The sequence below is a fragment of the Apis laboriosa genome, unplaced genomic scaffold, assembly GCF_014066325.1.
Source record: "Apis laboriosa isolate Shangri-la unplaced genomic scaffold, ASM1406632v1 scaffold23_cov150, whole genome shotgun sequence".
In the NCBI taxonomy this organism is placed as follows: Eukaryota; Metazoa; Arthropoda; class Insecta; order Hymenoptera; family Apidae; genus Apis; species Apis laboriosa.
This window is the reverse complement of record NW_025222452.1, coordinates 924,074-946,953: the sequence shown is the minus strand read 5'-3', so window position 1 is coordinate 946,953 and position 22,880 is coordinate 924,074. Positions and strand designations below refer to the sequence as shown.

The following is a 22,880-nucleotide window of genomic DNA, read 5'->3' as shown; positions in this document are numbered from 1 at the left end:
ATATCAAAAACTTGATTTTAATGATTAATTATATTATATTAATAGTAATTATTTATCGCACAATAAATTAGAAACAGAATAATGTAAAAAATATCTTATAAACCATACAAACATTAAAGATATTAAAAATTTTATAATGTTATATGATAATGATATATTTAAATTTTTAATTTTATTTAGTGAAAAAAACGTATTACTTATGATATATTTATTCCTAAGTAAACATATATAAAATTTTTAATTTAAAATCATTATACATTGCTAAATTCATATATACAAAAGAATGTAATCATATAATTTTTTATTTCTTTTAAAATAATATAAATAATTTATGTATTATTACTAACATAGAAATAACTTACATAGTTGCTAATTGTTGTAAATGTGTATAATATATATATATATATATATATATATATACATAACTCAAAAAAGAAAGAGTAAATACAAATATATAAGATTAATGTTATTAAAATAATTATTAAAAATGACACAAGAAGTTAAAAAAGGAAAAAAGAAACAAGTAGAAAAAGAAAATCAAAAAGAAAAAAAAAAAGAAAAAAATATAAAAGAAAATACAGTTGAAAATATTAAAGTGTATGTAACATAAATATTAAATCCAAACTTAAAATATTATTACAAACGTTATTTATTTATTTAAAATATATTAAAAATATTATCAATTTATTTAATTTATAGAAAATGTAATTCTTTATTTATTAAAATTTTTAACTTAATAATTTGGACATATATTTTATATTGACATACAGGTTAGGTCAGATTATATTTTCATATATTTATAATGAAAGATATATAAGTATATATTATCTAATTATTTTTTAACATATATCTTATTCAATATTTTTCATATAAATTATTTAATATCATAATATCATTTAAGTTATTTATATTAAAAATCAATTTATATAATTCATTATAAATATATATCATTATATATATTTTATATCAATATAATTAAAATGATAAAATATTTCAAAATTATAAGATATTATATTATAAAAAATATATTATTTTGCAGAAAATATGGCTCTTCTATAAGATTTCCTTATCAAAGAATATGGTCTCGCCCTGCCCTTATATTTCCAATATTGTTCATAGTTTGGTATAATAGTAAACAGAGTAATGAAATTTATTTAGCAAAACAAAAAGAAATTTTATTAAGTCATACTCTAAATATTGAATGTTCAAGTGATTATGAAGCAGAAACAAACAAATATCCTGAATGTGTACCTGAAAAATGTGCGAGAATAGTTATGGATAAATTAGTATTATCAACAGAAAGTGATATATTATTAAAAATAGCAGTAAATGGTTTGAATTTAGGTGGTTCTGATGGTGGTGCAAGTATATTAGATCTCCATTCTGGTGCATTAAGTAAAGGTCAAGGTTTTATAGATATTTACACATTATCAGAAACAAAAAAAATATTCAATAGTTCTGACTTTGCAATTTATAAGTATGTAAATTATTTATAATTTTTTCAAAGAATTTCAATTTTATAATTGTGTAATATTTACAGAACAATAAAAACTAAGATACAACATGCAATAGCACACAATTTTGGAATACCTTCAAATAAAATATATTTAACAAAACCTACATTTTTTTCTCGAATGACAAATATATCTGCAAAAACTATACATGATGAATATTGGCATCCTCATATTGACAAAGTGTGTAAATTTATCATAATTTTATTAAAAATTAAAATTTATTTCTAAATTTAAATTTTTAACATAGGAAACATATAAATCTTTTCATTATACAACTTTACTTTATTTGAATGATTTTGGAAGAGATTTTGAAGGAGGCCGATTTGTATTTATTGATAAAAATAATGTCAAAACAATAATAGAACCTCGTAAAGGTAAACAATAATTATAAAAGATTGATTAAATATAATCATTATATATAATTATAAATATTATATATAATTTTTATATATAATATTTATATATAATTATAAAAGAGAAAATATAAATAATAAAAATATTAAATTTATTTTATAGGTAGAGTATCTATGTTTACTTCAGGTAGTGAAAATTTACATGCAGTTGAAAAAGTACAATCAGGTACTCGTTATGCATTAACCATATCTTTTACTTGTAATCCAGATGCCGCTATTTCCGATCCAAATTATCGTATAAAATAAAAAAAATTATTATATAAATGAAAATTATGTATTCATTTTAATTTTAAATAAATAAAATGTTTATTTTATTTTAACAACGAATAAAATATTCCATTTCAATGAAAAAAAATTATTTATTTATAGAATATATTAGGAATATTTATATATTTATTTTTATTATATAAAAATTTTTTTATTTATAAATTTTGTTAAAATCACAATATAAGTGATATTCCTGAATTAATAGACAATTTTTTTTTTTGAAATATTCTTTATTCACTTATCAATATGATACAAGAACACATATAACATATAACAAATGCATATTGTATGTGTTTAATGATAACTAAAATTATGAACATGTACATATCTATTATTTAACAAACCAATCTTTTATTGCTAATGAGAAAATATAATGTAAATGGTTGCTTTTAACAAAGCATTAAGTATGTTATGTGCAATATTCTCTGAATGTATACAAATATATATAGAATATATATTGAAGTTTATCACTGGAATGTCTTTATTTTTTATTACATTTATTTAAATACACTATTTAAAAGTGTACATGTAAGAAAAACGTATGAATTGCCAATCATTACTATTTTTACTAACATTTTTTTATATTTTTTATTCTGTGTAAAAATGTCAATTTTTTAGAAATCTAGATTAGTGAAATTATCTAACAATGTAATTTAATAAAACAATTCTATGTATATATACTATATGTTTAAATAATGGTATTTGTCCACTATAAAACCATTATAAAAACTTATAGTAAATATCTAAAAAAATATATATTATAAATATTTATATTTAATATTTGAAAATGATTTTAATAATACCCATATAATATGTGAAATTATTATATAATAGACCACAATTACACAATTATTCCTTTATACACGCCCATCCCCCTCGATGCTTATTTATCATTTCACAATCTAAGATACTTTTGATAGAAAATAAAAAAATTGACTACATAACTTAATAATGTAGATGATATAAACAATGCATGTAAAGACCTGAGATAAGAAACATTTGTACAAAAGGAATTTTACAAAAAATATATGTAGAAATCATATTAAAAATTAAACGTTAAGTTTTTGATGATCATCATTATCATGTACATCAAGATGTACATTAAGAGCTCTTTGGAATGTTTCTATGCAACATTTATGTACATTTAAGTAATGATATTAATATTACAGAATAATTTTCTGAATTTAAAATAATTTTATAAGTTGAAATATATTTTTTACGTTCTTAAAATATTTGCAATTTGTGATGCACTCTTTCCTGCTAAAATGCTTCTATGATTTCCGGGTAATTTTTCAATTTTTATTTTTTTCTTACAAATCTATAAAAAAATTGAAAATATAATAAAAAAAAATTAGAAAATAAAATAAATTTATTCCATATTATTATTTATTATTTACATATTTAAATGTAATTACCTCTGATAAACCGTAGTCTTCATCTAAATCAACAAAATTATCTTTGGCTCTAATTAATAAAATATCTCCATTAAATACACTTGGATTATAATTATAAACTGCCAGCAGTTTCTTGTAAAATAATAGACCAGCAACTTTTAAGTCTTTAACATTCAATTGAGGTTCGTCTATAATTTCTACCACTTTATCTAATAATTCTTCATCGGATACAGATTTTAAGATGTCATAAGCCTAAAAAAAAAAAAAAAAAAAAATTAAAAAAAAGATAAAATATATATTTTTAAATTATGAAATAATATATTTGTGAAAATAAAAATACCTGAATAAAATTGGTTTTCTTATTAAATTGCCTGATGAAATACGACAAAGATTTTCTGTAACCATCTGCACTCACGTCATCTTGATTAGCTAGCTTTCCAATTTCCACAGAATGTAATTTCACAAACGCTGGTGAACCGTCAAGGAGAGTTAAAACTACTGCATTTCCAGCCTTTTCTAACTGAACAGCCATTTCAAATGCAATGCAAGCCCCAAAGGAATATCCTGCTACATGATATGGTTCTTTAGCTTGAATTTTTTTCATTTCTTTCACATAAAAAGCAGCTAATGCTGATACAGATTCTAGTGGACTATTTTCAATACATTGAAAACTCCAAACAGGTCGTTCCAATTCACTAGCTAAAGTTTTAAATGGTGTTTGTGTTCCTTCAATAGCATGAACAATGAATATCGGCTGTCCTTTTGAACTCTTTGTTTCCAATTGTACAAGAGATTTAATAGGTACAAGTTCTGAAGAATTAACTTGGAATAGAAAATCTTCTACAATATCTTCTTCTGAATCTATAAAAGTATTCACTTGTTCTTCTGCAGTAGGAGCATCAAGCTCTTGTAATTTTCTGAATGTCAAAGTACGAATTTCTAAGGCCGACAATATTAGATCATAGTTCCTTTCGAGAGTCTGTTTAATTTCTGTTCCCATCAGGGAATCCATTCCAAGATCAGCCAAAGTAACACTGGGATTAATAGATTCCAATGCTTTAATACCCATGATGTTGGCTACTGCTTCGACTACACTAGTTTTTATTCCAACTTCTACCCTTTTATCTGCTATAACCATGGAAGATAAAACTGGATGTGGTTGTTGAAGGAAGATATCCATTGTATCAAGACAACTTTGTATGCGCTGAGGCAAAGTACCACCAATCTCAGTATCACTAGAACCATTCATTGTGTCTATAAAAAAAAAAAAATAAAATAAAATGTAGTATATGAAATATATAATATAAAATCAATATTTATAAAAAAAAATGCATAATACCTATAATTAAACCAACATCACCAATAGCTCCCCATTGAATAGCAAGACCAGGTAAACCATTTGCTTGTCTATTTTCCATTATCCTTTCCATAGCAGAATTTGATAAACCATAATTACTCTGACCTATATTACCTCTTCCACATGAAACAGATGAGAATACAACAAAATAATCTAACGAGGAACAATATTCTCGTGATACTATGTCTAAATTCTTAGTTAAGGTAATTTTAGGCGATGCTGATATTACAAAATCAGATTCTGAGAGATTTTCAATGAGACCATCTCGTAGAACAGCTGCTAAATTGAATATACCACCAATAGGAGCAAGTTCATTGCTTTCTTTGATAAGTTGTTTTGTTCCAGTTAATGTTATTATATCTATTGTGGAAATTTTAATATGTACACCCATCTCACGCCAGCGACGAATACACAATGACTGAAAACCAGTACGTATCCCAGATCTTGAAGTTAAGACTATATATTTTGCACCACGTATTATCATCCATTCTGAAAGTTCCAAACCAAATCCACCAAGACCACCAATTATTATGTATGATTTTTCAGGATTCATATATGTGCGTGGAATAGCTGAAACTATCTTTGTTGATGGCTGTATAACTTTTTGCTTTTCCTCATCTCGAATTTTTAATAAAACTTTACCAATATGTTTGCCAGTAGCCATAAATCTAAAAGATTGTTCAATTTGTTGTTCTGAAAAAACTGTTGAAGGAAGTGGTTGAACAGCACCACTCTCTATTCCTTCATTGATGAGTCTTGAAGTTTCTCTTCTCTCTGGACTATCAGTTTCCAAAATAGCATCCAAAAGTATTCCATGGAAAGAGGCATTTTTTAAGAATACAGACATCCCAAGAGGAGAATCATTCGACAAATCAAATTTTCCAATTTCAAGAAAACGACCACCTATAGCAAGACATCTGACACTAGCTTGTAATTTTTCTTCAGCTAGCGAGTTAAGCACTATATCTACACCACGTCCATTAGTTTCGGTAAGTATTAATTGTTCAAAGCTTGTATCTCGAGAATTGCCGATGTTTCTATCAGTCAGTTGAGGGAACATTTTCTTCAAGAAATCTCGTTTCTCTTGAGTTCCAACAGTAGTGAATACTGTGCATCCTGTATGCAAGGCTATAGAAATACTAGCTTGTCCAACACCTCCACTACCAGCATGAATTAAAACACTATCACCTCGTTTCATGCGACCACGGACACATAGAGCATAATAACTAGTAGCATAAGCAACAGGAATAGTTGCTGCCTGTTCCAGAGACCATTTATCAGGTACTTTCCACATGAAATCAGGATCAGCTACAACAGTAGTAGCTAAACCACGCGCTGCCACCATAGACATGATTCGTTGACCTTTTGGATCACGTCCGGAAAACTCAAGACCCAATATACATTCTTGAGTAGCTAGATTTCCAGGAAGAGCATCTGGTGGTAATTTTCCAGTTGCTAACATGATATCCCTAAAGTTTAATGGTGCATAATATACAGAGCATAATAATGTGTTTGGAAATTTTTCTGGCTGGTAGTAACTGAGTGGACTTTCAATCCATCTTAAGCTGCTCAAATCACCTCTATACAAAACATTAATATTGGCATGTTCAACTTGCAGAGATTCTTCATTTTGTAAATCTAATTGTAAATGTCTATAACTTCCCCATTGTCCTCCTTTTAGAACATTAGCTACCAAATGTTTGTTTAGTTGTTGAGTATAAAATTTATCATTTAAATTAAATTTAGGTAGATTTTTGTCTTGAATGAAAACATAACTTGCTTTCGCACCACCATCTTCCAGACGAATACAGTTCATAAATCCAATCATACCTATAAATATTATGATTATTAAAATTCATAAAAGTATTGTCCTGATAAAAATATTGGATAATATTTACCAAGTAATTCTTCGCCCTGGCTAACCAGTAGAAGTTCCTGATTCTCAGTTGCAACTTTTTTTAAAGCCGCTTTTACACCTTCTAACCACATAAAATTCTTTTCTGTTATTTGTATGACAATAGGAGCGGATCTATGTTCTTTTTTTCTAAATAGATGATATGAGCTTCCAGCAACAATTTGTGTGGCAATATGAATCATATTTTGGTTTAATAAATTAGCTGAGTTAACGTCAATTTGACTTGTTTCTTCCAAAAAGAGAAATCCATCATTTAATAAACTATCTGTCAGATTTTTCAATACATTCCATGAATTGTTAGACAATATGTTGCTAGCTATTACGAGATGTGAATTTTCAGCGACCGGTTCTTTCTCTTCATTACGTATTGTAATAGTAACATTAAGTTCTTCTAAACCACTATACTGTTTACGTGAATCTACTACTACTTGTACTTCGAACTAAAAAAAAAAACTTTATAAGTTTTTGCAATCTTATTTTTTTACACTGTAAATAATATAAATATATTAATGATACTTACATTAAGTTGGATTTCTGAATTAGAAAACTGAATTATATCAGGCACAAATAAATAATCTATAGGACGATTTCCAGCCACTTCAACAATTTTGGTTTTTTTACGTCCTATATTTTCACAAACAATTTGTAGAAGTACAGTAAGAGCATATTGCTTGGCTTTCTCTGGATCCTGCGCTAATGGTTGAGAATTTTCAAAAGGTATAAACAAATATTTTTCAAGTTTAGGAATTCGATGCTGTTGTTTTTTTGCAATCAAAGAGGCTTTCATTTTTCTGATTTCAATACCACCTGATTTAACAACATCGATATTTGAATAAAAGTGTATTGGAACACCCTCATTTTCCTTATAATTTTTGATAAAGTCTAAGTGAACAATAGGATTGATAGCAGCATATTGCAAGCGAACAGGTACATATAGTCCTCTATTATCCTTTCCAAGAATGGAAAATTGAAGCATAGTATCAATGAATGCAATCCAATTATTATTCCAAAGAAGTCTACCAGAAATTCCACGATTAGACATGCATTTAATACCTTGGAAGATTCCACTGTAATGATAACCTCTTAGTCTAAGTTCCTTATAAATATCATTTGTATTCAGTTCCAATGATTCACTTTCTTTTTTTAAAATTGGTGCAGGAATATTTAATAACATTTTATTGATATCATTTGGTACAGAAATTGTTCCAGTTACTGCCACAGATCCATTTTCACAAATTTCAAACTGACCAGTGCCCATGAATATATTGATTAAAAATTTCACAACTCCTTCCTTTGGCATGATAGTAGCTCTTTGAAATTTTACATTCTCAAACGTAATTGGCAATTGCTCGTAATCAACTCCTCGTAGTTTTGCAAAGGTTTTCCAAGTAATTAATAAATAACCAGTAGCAGGGAAAAGAATTCTTTCATCAATATTATGACCAATTAAATATTCATCTGATTCTTTAGATAGATCGAATTCTACTACATTTTCTCCAAAGGACGAACTTCCTGAAGAAAAAGTAGCTACATCCCATTGCATAGAATGATCCCATTTAACCAAACTATTGATCATAGGTGTACCATGACCAACTGGATAATTAACTGGTGGATACAACTTGGAAACTTTGGGTTGTCCTCCTGCCATATATATTTTTCCTATATTTTCCAGCAATAAGTTTAAATTATTTGAATGGTTTCGTTTATGTAGACCAATATTGGTCACAGATGGAGGCAATGATCTTCGCAAAATTGCTTGTAACAGAGAATGTGGTGCAATTTCAATAACTATTGCATCTTCCGGAATATGAGATAATGCTTGGTAAAACAGTACAGGTGATAATAAATTGTTTACATGATATGCAGCACTGCTAAGTTGTGCCAATGGAGTGCTCCATGCTTGTTCAGGTATTGATGTAGAAATCCATCTGGAAGATCTCTGTTTTGGATTTGGAATAATTTTTTCTAACATAGTACGAAGTTTTTGTCCTACTGGAGCTACATATTTGCTGTGGAAAGCAACACCAGAGCTATTTACTATTTTTACAAAAATGTTATCTTTTTTTAATTCTTCTGAAAATTTCTTAAGAGATTCAATTGGACCAGAAATTGTTACAGAATCACTTGCATTATTGCAAGCTGGTGTTACATCAGGTGGACATCGAGCTGCTGTTTCTTCCCAACTTAATCCAATAGCAGCCATTGCTCCAAGCTGTAAATTTGAATCCATGATCGTTTTTCCTCTCCAATATGCTGCCAAAACCGTTTGTTCTGGTGTAAATGTACCATCTGCATAAGCACATCCTAATTCACCGACAGAATGTCCAACGATACCATCAGGTTGAATTCCTAGGTATGTTAATACATCCACTAGAGCAACTTGAATGGCTGCAATCGATACGAACGAATGAAGAACATTTTCAAAAGTTTCAGATGTTCCATTCAGAATAAGATTCATTAAATCAATTCCTTCAGGCTTTAGAGCTTCGGCACATTTTCTTAAACTTCTTTGAAATATTTCGATATTCAATAAATCTTTACCCATGCCTGGCCATTGAGATCCCATACCAGAGAATACGAACCAAATAGGATGTTTCTTGTCAACATATTGATTAATTTCTTCAAGTTTAACATTTCCCATAATAGAATATCCTCGATATAAATGATTGGATATATTATTTGCATAAATATCATGAAGTAGAGCAATAAACTCATCGTCTTTTTCGTATTCTTGAGCTTTGTTTAAAAGAACTCTTACAGCTTCTTCAGTACGACCAGACACAGTTACTAATTTGGGTACTTTACTGTCTAGAACTGGTAATAATTTTGGCTTTGGATGACTACGAAAAAGAATATGCGCATTAGCTCCACCAAAACCGAACGAATTTACAGCCACAAATCCACCTTTCCATGGCATATTTTTATCCACAACTTGTATACTTCCATCATTCAATGCTGGTATATCTGCATTTGGAATTTTGAAATGCAAATTACCTGGAATTATACCTTCTTCCATAGCAATAAGCAGTTTCGATATGGAACATACTCCGCTAGCAGGTTCTGAATGTCCCATATTAGATTTAACAGAACCAAGCAATAGAGGAGTTTTTCTACCTTTGCAAAACAGATTTGCTATAGAATTGACTTCTTGAGGGTCACCAACCTTTGTTCCAGTACCATGAGCTTCTACATAAGAAACGTCTGCAGGATTAATACCTGCTTCTGCATAAATCTCGCGCATTAATTTATTCTGCATTTCTCCATTGGGAAAAGTGATTCCTTGGACTTTATTACCATCAGTATTGGTTTTAGAATGTATAACTGTGGCGTACACTCTACGTGCATCTTTTGCTTTTTGTAGAAACAATACAGAGACAGCCTCTGATCTGACATATCCTTTACCATCAGCATCAAATGCTTTACACATACCATCTGAAGACAACATGCTTAATCGATGGAATTGAAGAGATTGGCTAGGCTTTAAAAGAAGATTGCAACCACCAACAATAGCAGAATTACATTCTCCTGAACGAATCGAAGCGATTGCTTGATGCATGGCATATAGGGATGATGAACATGCAGTGTCTATAGCATAACTAGGGCCATTAAAATCAAATGAATATGAAATTCTATTTGGAAACATAGCTCTGCAGCAACCGGTCAATGCATATCCTATAAATATATATTGAAATTATTATTATTGTTTTTATTATTATCAAAACAAAGATTTCATATACCAACCATTAATTTGATCTGGATCATTGGTCCAATATTCGTCTGATTCTGATGCAGAGACTCCAATGAATACACCAGTTTTAGATCCTCTAATATCATTTGGATTAATACCAGCGTCTACAATTGCTTCGTAAGTTGCTTCCAAGAGAATACGTAATTGTGGGTCCATTACGTGAGCCTGTTTGGCGTGAACACCAAAGAAGGTAGCATCGAATAAATTGAGTTCCTTCAATTTACCAGTCCTCTCAGGTAGGCCATACATACCAGAAGGCCATCGACGATCATCATTTGTGACCATGTCGATGCCCTCGAATAAATTTTTCTTAAATTCTTCAACATTTGAAGATTCAGGATAACGTCCTATATAAAAAAGAGAACATTTAAAACAATTAAAAGAATTTTTACAAATCGTAAATATAGATATGATTAATAATTAGTAAATATTCACCTGAAAAACCGCTAATTACAATTTCATCATTTATATTGTATGGAATGGTATCACCATTCATCATATTTGGTTCTCCTACAACAGGAGTGTTTGCACTTTCAAATTGAGCTGGCATTATGATAAATATTAATAGTTAATTTCTTCAAATATTCAAATTATTTTGCAGAATCTATCAGACGTGGGAGCCTAGTGGACTATAAGCTGAAAAAGAAAAATAACATATTACTTTGAATGTATTTCATATATTACATAACTTATTATTCTAAATTAATTATATATATATATATATATATATATATACACATACATATTATATATATATATATATATATATATATATATATATATATACACATACATATTATATATATATATATATATATATACATATTATATATATATATATATATATACATTAATATTATACTACATTATATATATAATATAAATTACATAGAGAAATTATTTAACTTTTATATATCAATTTTCTTTTATAAAAATATTTTAAGAAATATAATACAATTACAGAAATTATTTTTTTAATTACAATCGAAATTCCGTAAATATAAAATGACAGGAATCAGCTGTTCCGTTGAATACTTCAGACGTCTTAGCAATTGTATTAAATTACTGTAATAAATATCTCTTCTCGTCATGTGATCAATTGAGCGATTTCAATTGGATTCACTTCGGGATAAATCAGTTTAATGAAGATTTTATGCATGAAAGATGCAACATTACTTGCCTGCAGTTATCTCTTATAAATATTTCATATTTTATTTAAAATTTAAATTAAAATTATCATATTTATCTTATCTATATTATTTTAATATTATTTATAACTATTTTTTATATTCAATAATAGATTTTATATTTAATAAAGAAAAGAAATTATCGATATTTTTAAGATTCGCATACAAAAAAGATCTTAAAATCTTTGAATTCAAATCATCATACAGAATCATAGATCGGTAATGTTTTTGAAAATTATGCATTGGGGGTATTCTTAAAGTTTGTTAAATTTATTATCAAAATTCATGATTTTAAGATATTGTTAAATATCTGAATAAAAAAATAGAAAATAAAAAAAAAAATGTTTTTTTATCATAAGTTATAATAAATCATGATATTATATATAAATCATAATAACTTAATATGATAATAAAATAATAAAAAAGATGATAATAAAAAAATAAAAAATAAAAAAAATATTTTTCTATTATAAGTTACAATGAATCATAGTTTTTAATTAATATCAATTAACGTCATATAATCAATGATAATATATTAAAATATGTAATAAGTGATAGAATTAACATTTTTTTATCTTCATTATCCGATCTGGTTTTGATTAGAACGTAATACTAGAACACGTGATACGGCGTTGACCTCAACGGATAAATTATATCATTACCCATTATACTGTTACACCATAATTTGTTACAACATAATTCAATAGTAATCAGATAATTTAATTATTTTGTATTATTTTGTTATTCAATTTAATTACAATTTTATAGTTACATTATATATTAATGATCGCATGACATATATATTTCCAATCGCTTAATTAACGTAATTATAATTAATTACGATCCTTTATTAAATTAAAAGATTAATATATTGGATGAAATATTTTTTATTGCTGTAGAAGAAAAACTTACGTTTATTAATCTACAAAAGAAAATCTTACTATATATTATATATTATATATATTATATATTAATGAGATAAAATATACATAATTCACATAATTCTTAAATTTATTAATTTTTTAATATATTAAAATGATAAATGAATTGCAATTCAATTGTTTAAAAATGATAATAGTTTAAATATGTATAAATATACAATAAAATATTCATTGCTAATATTCATTTTTAAATATATCGAGATAATATATTGAAACTATAATTAAATAAATTGATAGATCTTTCATTTAAATATAAAATTTTCAAGAAAAAGTGATTATATGCTATTTTTATCTTTTTTTTTTACATATTATATATTGATAATATATTAATAATATATCATAATATTATGAACTGTGAAATAACTTAAGTTACATTTATATCGTATCATCAAACAAAAAATTAACAGTATTTTTTCTAAGGTTATCTGAAATGTTGTTTTGTTTCTTTTTAGACATTTATTGCGTGCGTGTACATTTTTTACTATCATATTTGTGATAGTCATAATATATGTATATTAAAATCTACATATTTTTACATTTTTACTTTTTTGCTAGATATCTTTTGATTTTGAAAATATATAATAATTTAATAATAAATTTTTATTTTAATAATAAATTTTTTTTGGAAACATGTAATGATTCAATAAATTTTTTTTCTTTTTATATTTTCGAAATTTAAAATACATTTCTTAAATTGATAATAAAAAAAAAAATCAATTCTTCATATGTATTAAACATGAGTAGTATCAAAAATATTTGAAATTTATTTTATAAATTTATTTTTCTTAAATCGGATAATTTTAATATATATTTTCATTATTAAAATTAACAATAAAATTTTTTAATGTAAATTTTATTAAAAATTAAAAAAATTTAAATTAAATTATTAAAAAAAAAATTATGAATAGTTTTAATCGGTGAAAATTTAATTATTTATGATATATACTTAGAAATATGTTTATATAATTAATTATTTAAAAATATATAAAACAATAATAATAATAAATTAAAAACTTTTGATATAAAATTTTTAATTTAAAAATATCAAATATATATATATATATTTTAAATATTTTCGGAATATAATTTAATAATAATTTAATAATTTAATGAATGTTTAATAATATATAATTTAATAATAATATAGTATATATTATATATAATATAATATATTATATAGTATATATAATATTATAGTATTTTATATTTTTAATTATAATATAGTCAATATTTCAACAAATTGATTATAACATGTTACACAGATTAATACAAATTTTATTATTATTAAAGCAAATAAATATATTAAATATGAAATATATGATTTATTAGTGACATTATTTTTTTATATCAATAACATTTTATTAAATCAATATATATATCACTAATTTTTAATATAAAAAACAGAAAATAATATATAATCTGCACGCTTATAGATTTTAATAATAATTTTATTATTAAAAAATATGTTCCATATAATTCAAATTATAATTGAATGATTTCATCACATAAAAATATATAATTACAAATTTATATTCTATATAAATTTAAACTTTTTATCTCTTTACTCTTATAAGGTGCAATATTTATATTTTTCGAAAAAATAATTATTAAAATTAAAATAATTATTAAGATTAGTCGTAAATATTATAAACATACAATGAAATGAAAAAAAAAGAAAATAATTATAATTTAATATGATAAATATAATAATTAATTTATAATTTAATATTTATAGATAGATTTAAATCGATAACAAAAAGAACACCATTATCCTAATAATCAGTTATATCGGTTTAATTGATAATTATTTCAAAATATAAGAAAAATAAGAAGATAATTTCAATGTTAAATATCTCAATGTTAAATTATTGATAATTTGCCTCAAAATTAGATATTCAGATATTATACATAAATTCAGATATATTGGCTTCAATTTTTTAAGATTTATTATTGTGTAAAAACTCATTAAGAAGTCAGCATTATACTTGGGAACCTCTCCTTGTCAGCATTAGTTCATGAGTTGATCACGTATCACGTGTTGCGCAAAATAGATGCGCATAAGATCAAAATATCCGTAATCAGTTTCTAATTCTATGTAAATCAAATTTTCTATTTTTTATGTTTGTGAAATAAATTTAATTAAATTATTATATAGAATTTATAATATTTTATTAATCATTATATATTAATAATATATTAAAAAATATATCAATAAATATATAGAATTTTTATTATAGATATTTTATATTTTTAAGATATTTTTTTTATTAAAAATTCATTTTTTGAATAAAATTCATAACAGGAAGAATTTATTATTTAATATTAAGAATAAATAATGATGCAACAAGAAAAAAATAATAATATAATAACAACAATTATATACATTAAATATTCCATAAAATATTTTTTATATAAATATATCTTGAGATAAATTTGCATTATTTTTAAAATTATATTTATATTTTTAAAATTATATTTAGAATGTTAAGTTTATTATTGATATTTTGTTAAATTAATAATCGTTTTTAATTGCATTTTTTTTTATTTAAAAACAAAAAATATTTTCATTACCAGTTTGTAGAAAGAAACAGAATCACTATTAATTATAAATGAAAAAATATAAACAAATTTATAGGTCAGCTCATAAAAAACATTGTTTTTCTAAGAGTTAAATTTAAAACAATATTCATAGTAATAAAGATTTTAATAAAAAGAAAAAAAATTTATAAAAAAATTAAATTTATAAAAAAAATAAGTAAAAATATATCTTTAAATAATTTGTTTTTTATTTATTACACTTAACATATATGTATCAAAAAAATACTTATGATTTAATAACATGATAATTTAATACCGTCTACTCGTTGAAAATATAAGATAAGTATACAACGCAATAGTAAAAATTTATACAAGTTAAATTTAATATTAATGCGAAATTATAATTAAAATGCGTTTATCATTCGTCATTCGTGCCGAATAGATATATACAAATATTAACTTAGCTAATATCACATTATATATATCATGATGTTCTTATTTGTAAGAAAAATATATAGTTATTGTATATAGAATAGTATCATAATAATATTATATATATATTGTGAAATAATTTTTCAAATTTAGATAACAAATAAATATTAGTAATTCATTTTCTAGATAAATTTTTTTATTACTGATATTTTTTTCATTTTAAATAGTTTTATATCAGTCACTATTCACTAATGATTAGATTTACTATGACATTGCTATGACTATTATATCTATTATATCTATTTTGTATGAAAATTTTTTCAAATTTCAATTGTTTTTCAAAACACAAAAGAATCTTCCATAGAATGTGATTTTGTTGGAAATATATATATATATACAATTCGTAAAAATATAAATTAAATTGTAAAAGAATATTATTAATTTAATATCACTACGAAAATTTATAATTATTTTATATATTATTGATAATCGTGTTTATTTTCAAAACTTTTGATTAATATAAGAAAGAAATCGAAAAAATTATTGTTATTAAGAAGTCAAAATTTGATTAATTAGAAAAATTAATCAAATTTAATTCATTAATTGTTAATTATTTAATTTATATATAAGATTTATATTATAAAATATTTATTTTGTATGACTAAACAGAAAATGATAACAATTTATTATTTAATCATTAATTAGATATTCACTAATGAAATTTTATATCTTAACATTATAATAATATAGTAGTTTTATTAAAAAATTAATATTCTGCATTATTTGATAATATATATATTGTGAATATAATGATAAGTAAATATAATTGATTAATTTTCTATTTAATAATTTTCTTTTTAATATTTAAAAAGACTTGAAAAGAATTTTCCGAACTGTCAATAATTTGGATTAAATTGTTAATAAATTAAGTGTACTTTATTATATCAATTAGCAATAAAATGTTAAAAATTTATTTAAAGTGAAACATCGTTTAACCACTTACCTCACACGTGGATATAATCCTGATAAATATTATTGAATTCTATTTTCCTTTTTGTTAAAAAATCCTGCGTATTTAATTAACATTCACCACTAAATTAGAAATAAATAGAGTAGATCTTGTCGACCAACTTGTAATAACAATAATGAAAGAATAACGAAATGTGTAATAATATTTAAATAGAAAAATGGCTCTGCTATTTAATAATTTTATATATACGCGACGTGCAGTTTCCCTATCGATAAAACCAGCATAAGCACCATGGGCACGTCGCAGAAAACTGGCTAACGTCTAGCTCGTGAGCATCTCGTTATTATTGAATTGGACAGACCCTATGGTCTGACATCAGACCATGTGGCGTCGACCAATAGGAATTCACGTTTCCGGTACGCAAGCGCATGAGAATGAACCGGCGTTCCATCTTCCGTTACGAATATTCCGCTTTTACGTTGAATTACGTTTATTCTCTCAACTGATTCAACATTTTGTTTAAATTTTAGTCTTGATCGATCTGTGTACATGCAGTTATCACATGTCAATTAGTCACGTTCTTATTTTATATAATTTTTATGTTATCAATACCGATAACTAGCATAAAATAGTTCACCACTATAACACGATGAACTGACGCGAGGAATCGATATCCTAGTGCAGTAACGTAATCGACAGATTTCGAGAGATATTTGTAAACATTAAAGTTTGTTCATTTTTTTTTTATAACAATTGTGTCATTTTAAAAAATATTTAATAAAAGTGCAAATTTTGAAAAATTTCGGAGATCAAAATTTTTTTTGATATTTTTAATGTGTTATTTAAGAGGTTCAAAATTCTGTAAAATTCAAAATGTGCAGTGAATTCATTTTTATTTTTCATATTTGCTAAAAAAAATTACTTTTTTTAATATTAGAAAAAACTCATACGTTTTTGCTTTAATATCTTATATAACACATTAGTATTCTAACAGATAAAGCAAATTGATTATTCAATTTTTTGTCGAATTGCTTTGTCTATATCTAAAATATTAGATAATTTTTTTCATTTGTTTCAATTTTTTAATTTTTTTTTCATTCAAGAGAAATATTACAATTATATTATTATTGACACTGATCGTTATAATTTATTTTTTTTACATAAAATAAGTTAAATTCATATATTAAATAATTATTTATTTAATAATAATTTATTTAATTATTTTAATAAATTCTCTTATTAGCATTTGAATATTTTAAAAAAATGTAAAATCTTACTTGATATGTCTTATTTTCATAATTAAAATAGAATTATAATTAATGTAACATATTTTAATATAAGAATAATATTATGTGTAATATTATTCCCCCATCATTTCTCTTTGATAACATTTTGGAAAGATCTTTGCCACTGTCTTATCATAAAACTTATTCGCCTCATATTATATCACGTGAACTGAAGAAAGAAACATGTAACCTGTATAAGTTTAGACTTAACGAGACTTTTGTGTTACGATCCAAAGCTAACAATTTTATTCTAGTTATCTCTCTTACAAAAGGGACGTTCATGAATAAAAACTTGTCAGATTGCAATTGTCGTTCTTCTAACTCAGATTTACGCTTCCAAAAGCTATAGAATCAAATATTAATAATATAATCTCGATAAAATTATGAAACACAATTAACACACAATTAATGATTATGAAATCAAATTTTGAATCTATTATCAATCTAATATGTGAACATGAATCATCCTTTTAATCATGAAAACTTATATTATTATACTAATAACATCACAAAAACTAATGATAAAAGTAATTAATGTTAATTGCGAAATATATAATGATATATAATAATATATAATGATATATAATGATATATAATGATATACCATTATAAATTTATATATATATATATATATTATAACATATATAGATTTGTAGACAATATTTTTATAATTTATAATAATAAAAGTTATAATAAAAAAAAATATAAAATAAATAATTAATAATATCTACTTTTATTTTGATTTTTTCTCATTTGTACTTCATGAATTCATAAATTTATTTTTTATTTAAAATAATGCTAGATTTATCAATATTTGAAACTTTGATCTCGAACGTAAATCGTAGTTACGTTTATTTTTACTTATGTAAATAAATTTTGCATTTTTACAAGAGCTCGATAAACAGTGACGAAGATCTGTAAAATAAGATTGAATAATCAATAAGATTATAAAAATTAGCAAATTAGAGAAGTAACAAAACTTCACGAATTATATTTAATATTTATTCATATTTTTATTATTATTTTATTACTTTTTAATTATTTTATTAATTTTTATTATATATATTATTAATTATTTTTATTAATTAATATATATATAAATTTATTTACGAAGATTTTTTTCCTTTTCTTTTCTTTTTTTCATTTTCTTCTTTTAAGTTTTGAAGTTCCAATTCAAGTGCTCGTTGTTTTTTACGATTTATGGGTGTTTTTGAAAGCCATGCTATAATCAGAATTATCGTAAATAAAATTAATCATAAATATTAATATTATTTCATAGAACATATATATACAAACCTAAAAACGCGGATTCTTCCTCGCAAAAAACTGGATCTTTTGAGCTCAACGCATTTATTAATTCTCCATGTGTCAACGGATGAGTTTTTAATTGCATTATTCGTTTTGTAGTCATTACCTGTATTATATTTATATGTAATTATTAGAAAAAAAACATAAAAAAAAATATTACATATAATATTTACATTATTATAATAATAATTTTTTCGCCAATACCTCATTAATTGACGCTAATACAGAGCCAATCGTAAAACCATCACAAATTTTAGTCATAATAGTTGTATCAAATTGTCTATTAATTCCAGAATGCTATAAATATAAACATATATGTTCTAATAATAAAAACTATCATTTTATGGATTATGTATATTATATTGTATATTTTTTAATAAAAATTTAATACAATTTAAATTAATAAAATCATACTTTATATAATAAATCTTTCCATATGAGAGACATAGTTCCATAATCTGGCCTAGGAATATATATAATTTTATCATAAGTTTGATATAAAAGTTTTTGATCTCCATTCCATGGTGAACTTGAAGTTCCAATAAGAATCACTTTATCTTCATTTGTAATACTTTTTACTAATTTGGGAAGATCTCTTTTTAAACGTTTTGGATCAGTTTTATCTGTTTTTAGAATTTTTTTTACAAATGGTTTTTCTGCTCCTTCCATAAATATCACTGATGGTTGAAGCAAACGAGATACCTTTATTCATAAAAAATATAAAATTACTTTCTCTATAATTCATATAATTATTTTTATTTCATTTTTCTTACCTTTGATATCAAATGCATAAGCATAATTAATCCTGATTTACCAGGATATTTTCCAGCAATGTTAGCTGGTGTAATGTCAAATAATGTAGCTCCAAGTTCTGTGCAAATTGCATTTACTAGCATTTTTTTACCACTACCATGTGGACCTGCTATTAATACTGATCTTATTAATGGTGTAAGTTCTCTAAGAGTATTGTCTCCCAAAGGAAGTATACAATATTCAGCTATCAACTGTTTTATATCTCCTATTAATAGAATTAACATGATTTAAAGATTACTTAACAGATTTATATTTTTAAAAGATTATTTAATAAGTTAAAATGAGAATGAGAAATGTGAAGAATATAATAAACTTAAATTAATATTGAACACTTAACCAAATGTTGGCAAAGATTCTATCTTCTTCTCTTTTAAATTATAGTTTAAGAAAGATTTTTCGCCTTTAAAATCATTAAGTGGAATTTCTTTATGAAGTTTAATAATTCCTTGAGTTAATAATTCTTCAAATAAAGATTCTGTTGTTCTATCAGGTGTCAAATCCTTTTCTTTTCTCTTTTTATTTTTTTTTGTACTACGGCGAATTCTTTTTTGACTTCTTTTAGGGCGTTTGCCTTTAAAACCTTTATCTCTATCTAATGCATTTTGTAATGCTTCAATATCTCCTTGAAATATAATATAAAATTATAAAAGTATTTTGCATTATATATATATTATATTATATTATATTATATAATATTATATTATATTATATATATATATATATATATATATATATATTAATTTTAAAATTTACCTCTGAGTGCTTGATCAACTGTAATACGAACTTCATTTTCTACTTTATTAATTGTTTCATTCTCTATTATATCTAAATATGGCAACTGTGCTGCATTCATAGTTTCATCTTTATTTTTCCATATTTCTTGATATTCTTGATTAGCATATACTAATTCTGATAGAAAATTAGAAGGGATTGATTTGAAACCTTGTTCAGTTTCATCTTCTGATTGTTCAACATTATTATCTTTTTTTGATTTTAATTTTTTAGATTTTTTAGATTCTTTTGATGATACTGCTGTTGATTTACTTATGGTACTTTCAGTTTCCTAAATTAAAATCAGCACAGTCATTTAATTTCAAAATATATATATTATATAAATATAAATGTTAATTTTACTTGTCTGCTAAATATGATTCTGGATCCACCACTTTCTGCAGGTGGCAAATCAGGAATTTTTCCTGTTTGTTGGAAATAAGTTTTTATCCAATTTCGAACTTCAGTTCTTATATTTTCCTCTATTATAGCGCTTTTTTCTTTATGTATCCTTTCTTTAGTTGTAACCATTAAATTTTCATATAATTCTTGATATTTTATTTGTTTCTCATATCTTTCTTCTTTGATCTTTTCAACTTGTTTGGCGTTTTCAGTAATTTCTTGACTCGGTTGAACCATACCTTTAAAAATAATATATATAATTCATATATTTTATTTATTTATATATTTATTTTTCCTAATTATTTTATTAATCTTTAATAAAAGATACCAATTAATAACATTTCCTCGAGACATCTTTTTCGAATTTTGAATCTAGTTAGATATCCTTTCCAAATTTTTTGAATTTTTATTGCAGCTATTGTTTTGTCCGACTCATTTTTTATCTCTGTTTCTGCTTTAATTGCAGATTTATCTTTTATTTGATAAATTTCTTTCATAAATTGAAATTTTAATCGATCTTGCCTAGCACGTTCATGAGCCTAATATTTATATAAATAATATATAAATATATACAACATATATGAAAGAATTCATACGCTTATATTATTTCAAGTTTTCGAATAATTTTGTGACAAGTGTTCTTTGTATTTCCTCGATAATTTGTAATAAAAATATTTTATATGAAATTAAATTATGTTATATATATATACTTGTCAAAAATAGTTCAAAATATAAGCGTTCGAATATTTTCGTTTTATTATATATTGATAATTTTCAAGATAATTTTCTTATATAATTATAGAAAGATAATTTTCTTTTTTATTTTAAAAATTTCATTAAAAAAATTTCATTTAAAAAATTTTTACCTGTATAAGCCTTATTGCTTCCAATTCAGTCATCTTTTTTGGTATAATTGTTTTATCCAAAATACCCATATTTTTCAAAGTATTTTCTATATAATTTCGTTTTTCCTTAATTTCTTGTAAACGTTCGCGTTTAAAATATCTGGGTATTTGAATTTCAATTTCTTGTGGAGTAACATTTAATTTTATTAGAATATCATCAAAATAATTATACTCTGAAATATCTATCTCGACTAATTCATGTTTTAATTCTAAAATTCTTCCGAGACATGAAACTAATACTTTTTTTATTAATAATCGTTTTTGTGGTTGAATTATTTGATCGTAACACAGTTCTAATTTATTATAGATAATAATATATCTTACATATAATTCTGAAATCGCATTATAAATTTTCTTACGATCTTTTTGTGGTTTAGCATTTTGCAAATTTGTATCCACTTGAAGAAGTTCTTCCAAAGCAATTTGTGCATTTTTCCAGAGTTCATTGTATGTTATATTTGACATAATAAAAAAATATTTAATTCTTTTTTTCCTGTTTAAGAATTAAAAAAAGTGAAAATGCAATTGAATTTTAATTGAAAGACATTATAGTGAAAACACTTTGCTTTATTCTATTTTTAGAATTGTTAGAAATCGTTAATATCCTAGCAACCATCAATTAAGTTAACAATACATAAAATTTCTTTTTTATTTATATAAGATAAGTATATGTATTTAAAATAAAATATACATATATATTTAAATATTTATTTTAATAC

The 22,880-nt window shown here is 23.9% G+C and overlaps 3 protein-coding genes across 3 annotated transcripts; 1 reads left to right on the top strand and 2 right to left on the bottom strand.

The window, feature by feature from the left end:
• The first annotated feature begins 487 nt into the window (after nucleotides 1-487).
• On the top strand, nucleotides 488-2,254 carry LOC122713459 (2-oxoglutarate and iron-dependent oxygenase domain-containing protein 3-like). Its single transcript, XM_043933928.1, has 5 exons — nucleotides 488-597; nucleotides 1,040-1,477; nucleotides 1,541-1,694; nucleotides 1,762-1,888; nucleotides 2,031-2,254. The coding sequence occupies exons 1-5, from the start codon at nucleotides 488-490 to the stop codon at nucleotides 2,171-2,173; spliced, it is 972 nt and encodes a 323-aa protein (XP_043789863.1). The 3' UTR covers nucleotides 2,174-2,254.
• A 149-nt stretch (nucleotides 2,255-2,403) lies between these two features.
• On the bottom strand, nucleotides 2,404-16,990 carry LOC122713456 (fatty acid synthase). The gene is made up of 9 exons (XM_043933924.1): nucleotides 16,710-16,990; nucleotides 11,044-11,244; nucleotides 10,602-10,955; nucleotides 7,381-10,532; nucleotides 6,844-7,300; nucleotides 4,928-6,775; nucleotides 3,929-4,842; nucleotides 3,610-3,840; nucleotides 2,404-3,512 (listed from the first exon to the last, which is right to left on the bottom strand). Exons 2-9 carry the CDS (start codon nucleotides 11,156-11,158, stop codon nucleotides 3,411-3,413), a joined length of 7,173 nt encoding a protein of 2,390 aa, XP_043789859.1. The 5' UTR covers nucleotides 11,159-11,244; nucleotides 16,710-16,990; the 3' UTR covers nucleotides 2,404-3,410.
• Nucleotides 16,991-19,068: 2,078 nt separating this feature from the next.
• On the bottom strand, nucleotides 19,069-22,626 carry LOC122713457 (dynein regulatory complex protein 11). The gene is given in 10 exon segments (XM_043933925.1): nucleotides 19,069-19,184; nucleotides 19,259-19,378; nucleotides 19,438-19,567; nucleotides 19,685-19,972; nucleotides 20,044-20,288; nucleotides 20,421-20,705; nucleotides 20,837-21,146; nucleotides 21,218-21,495; nucleotides 21,585-21,795; nucleotides 22,123-22,626. Coding segments are annotated over 10 exon segments (2,487 nt in total).
• Nucleotides 22,627-22,880: the final 254 nt, after the last annotated feature.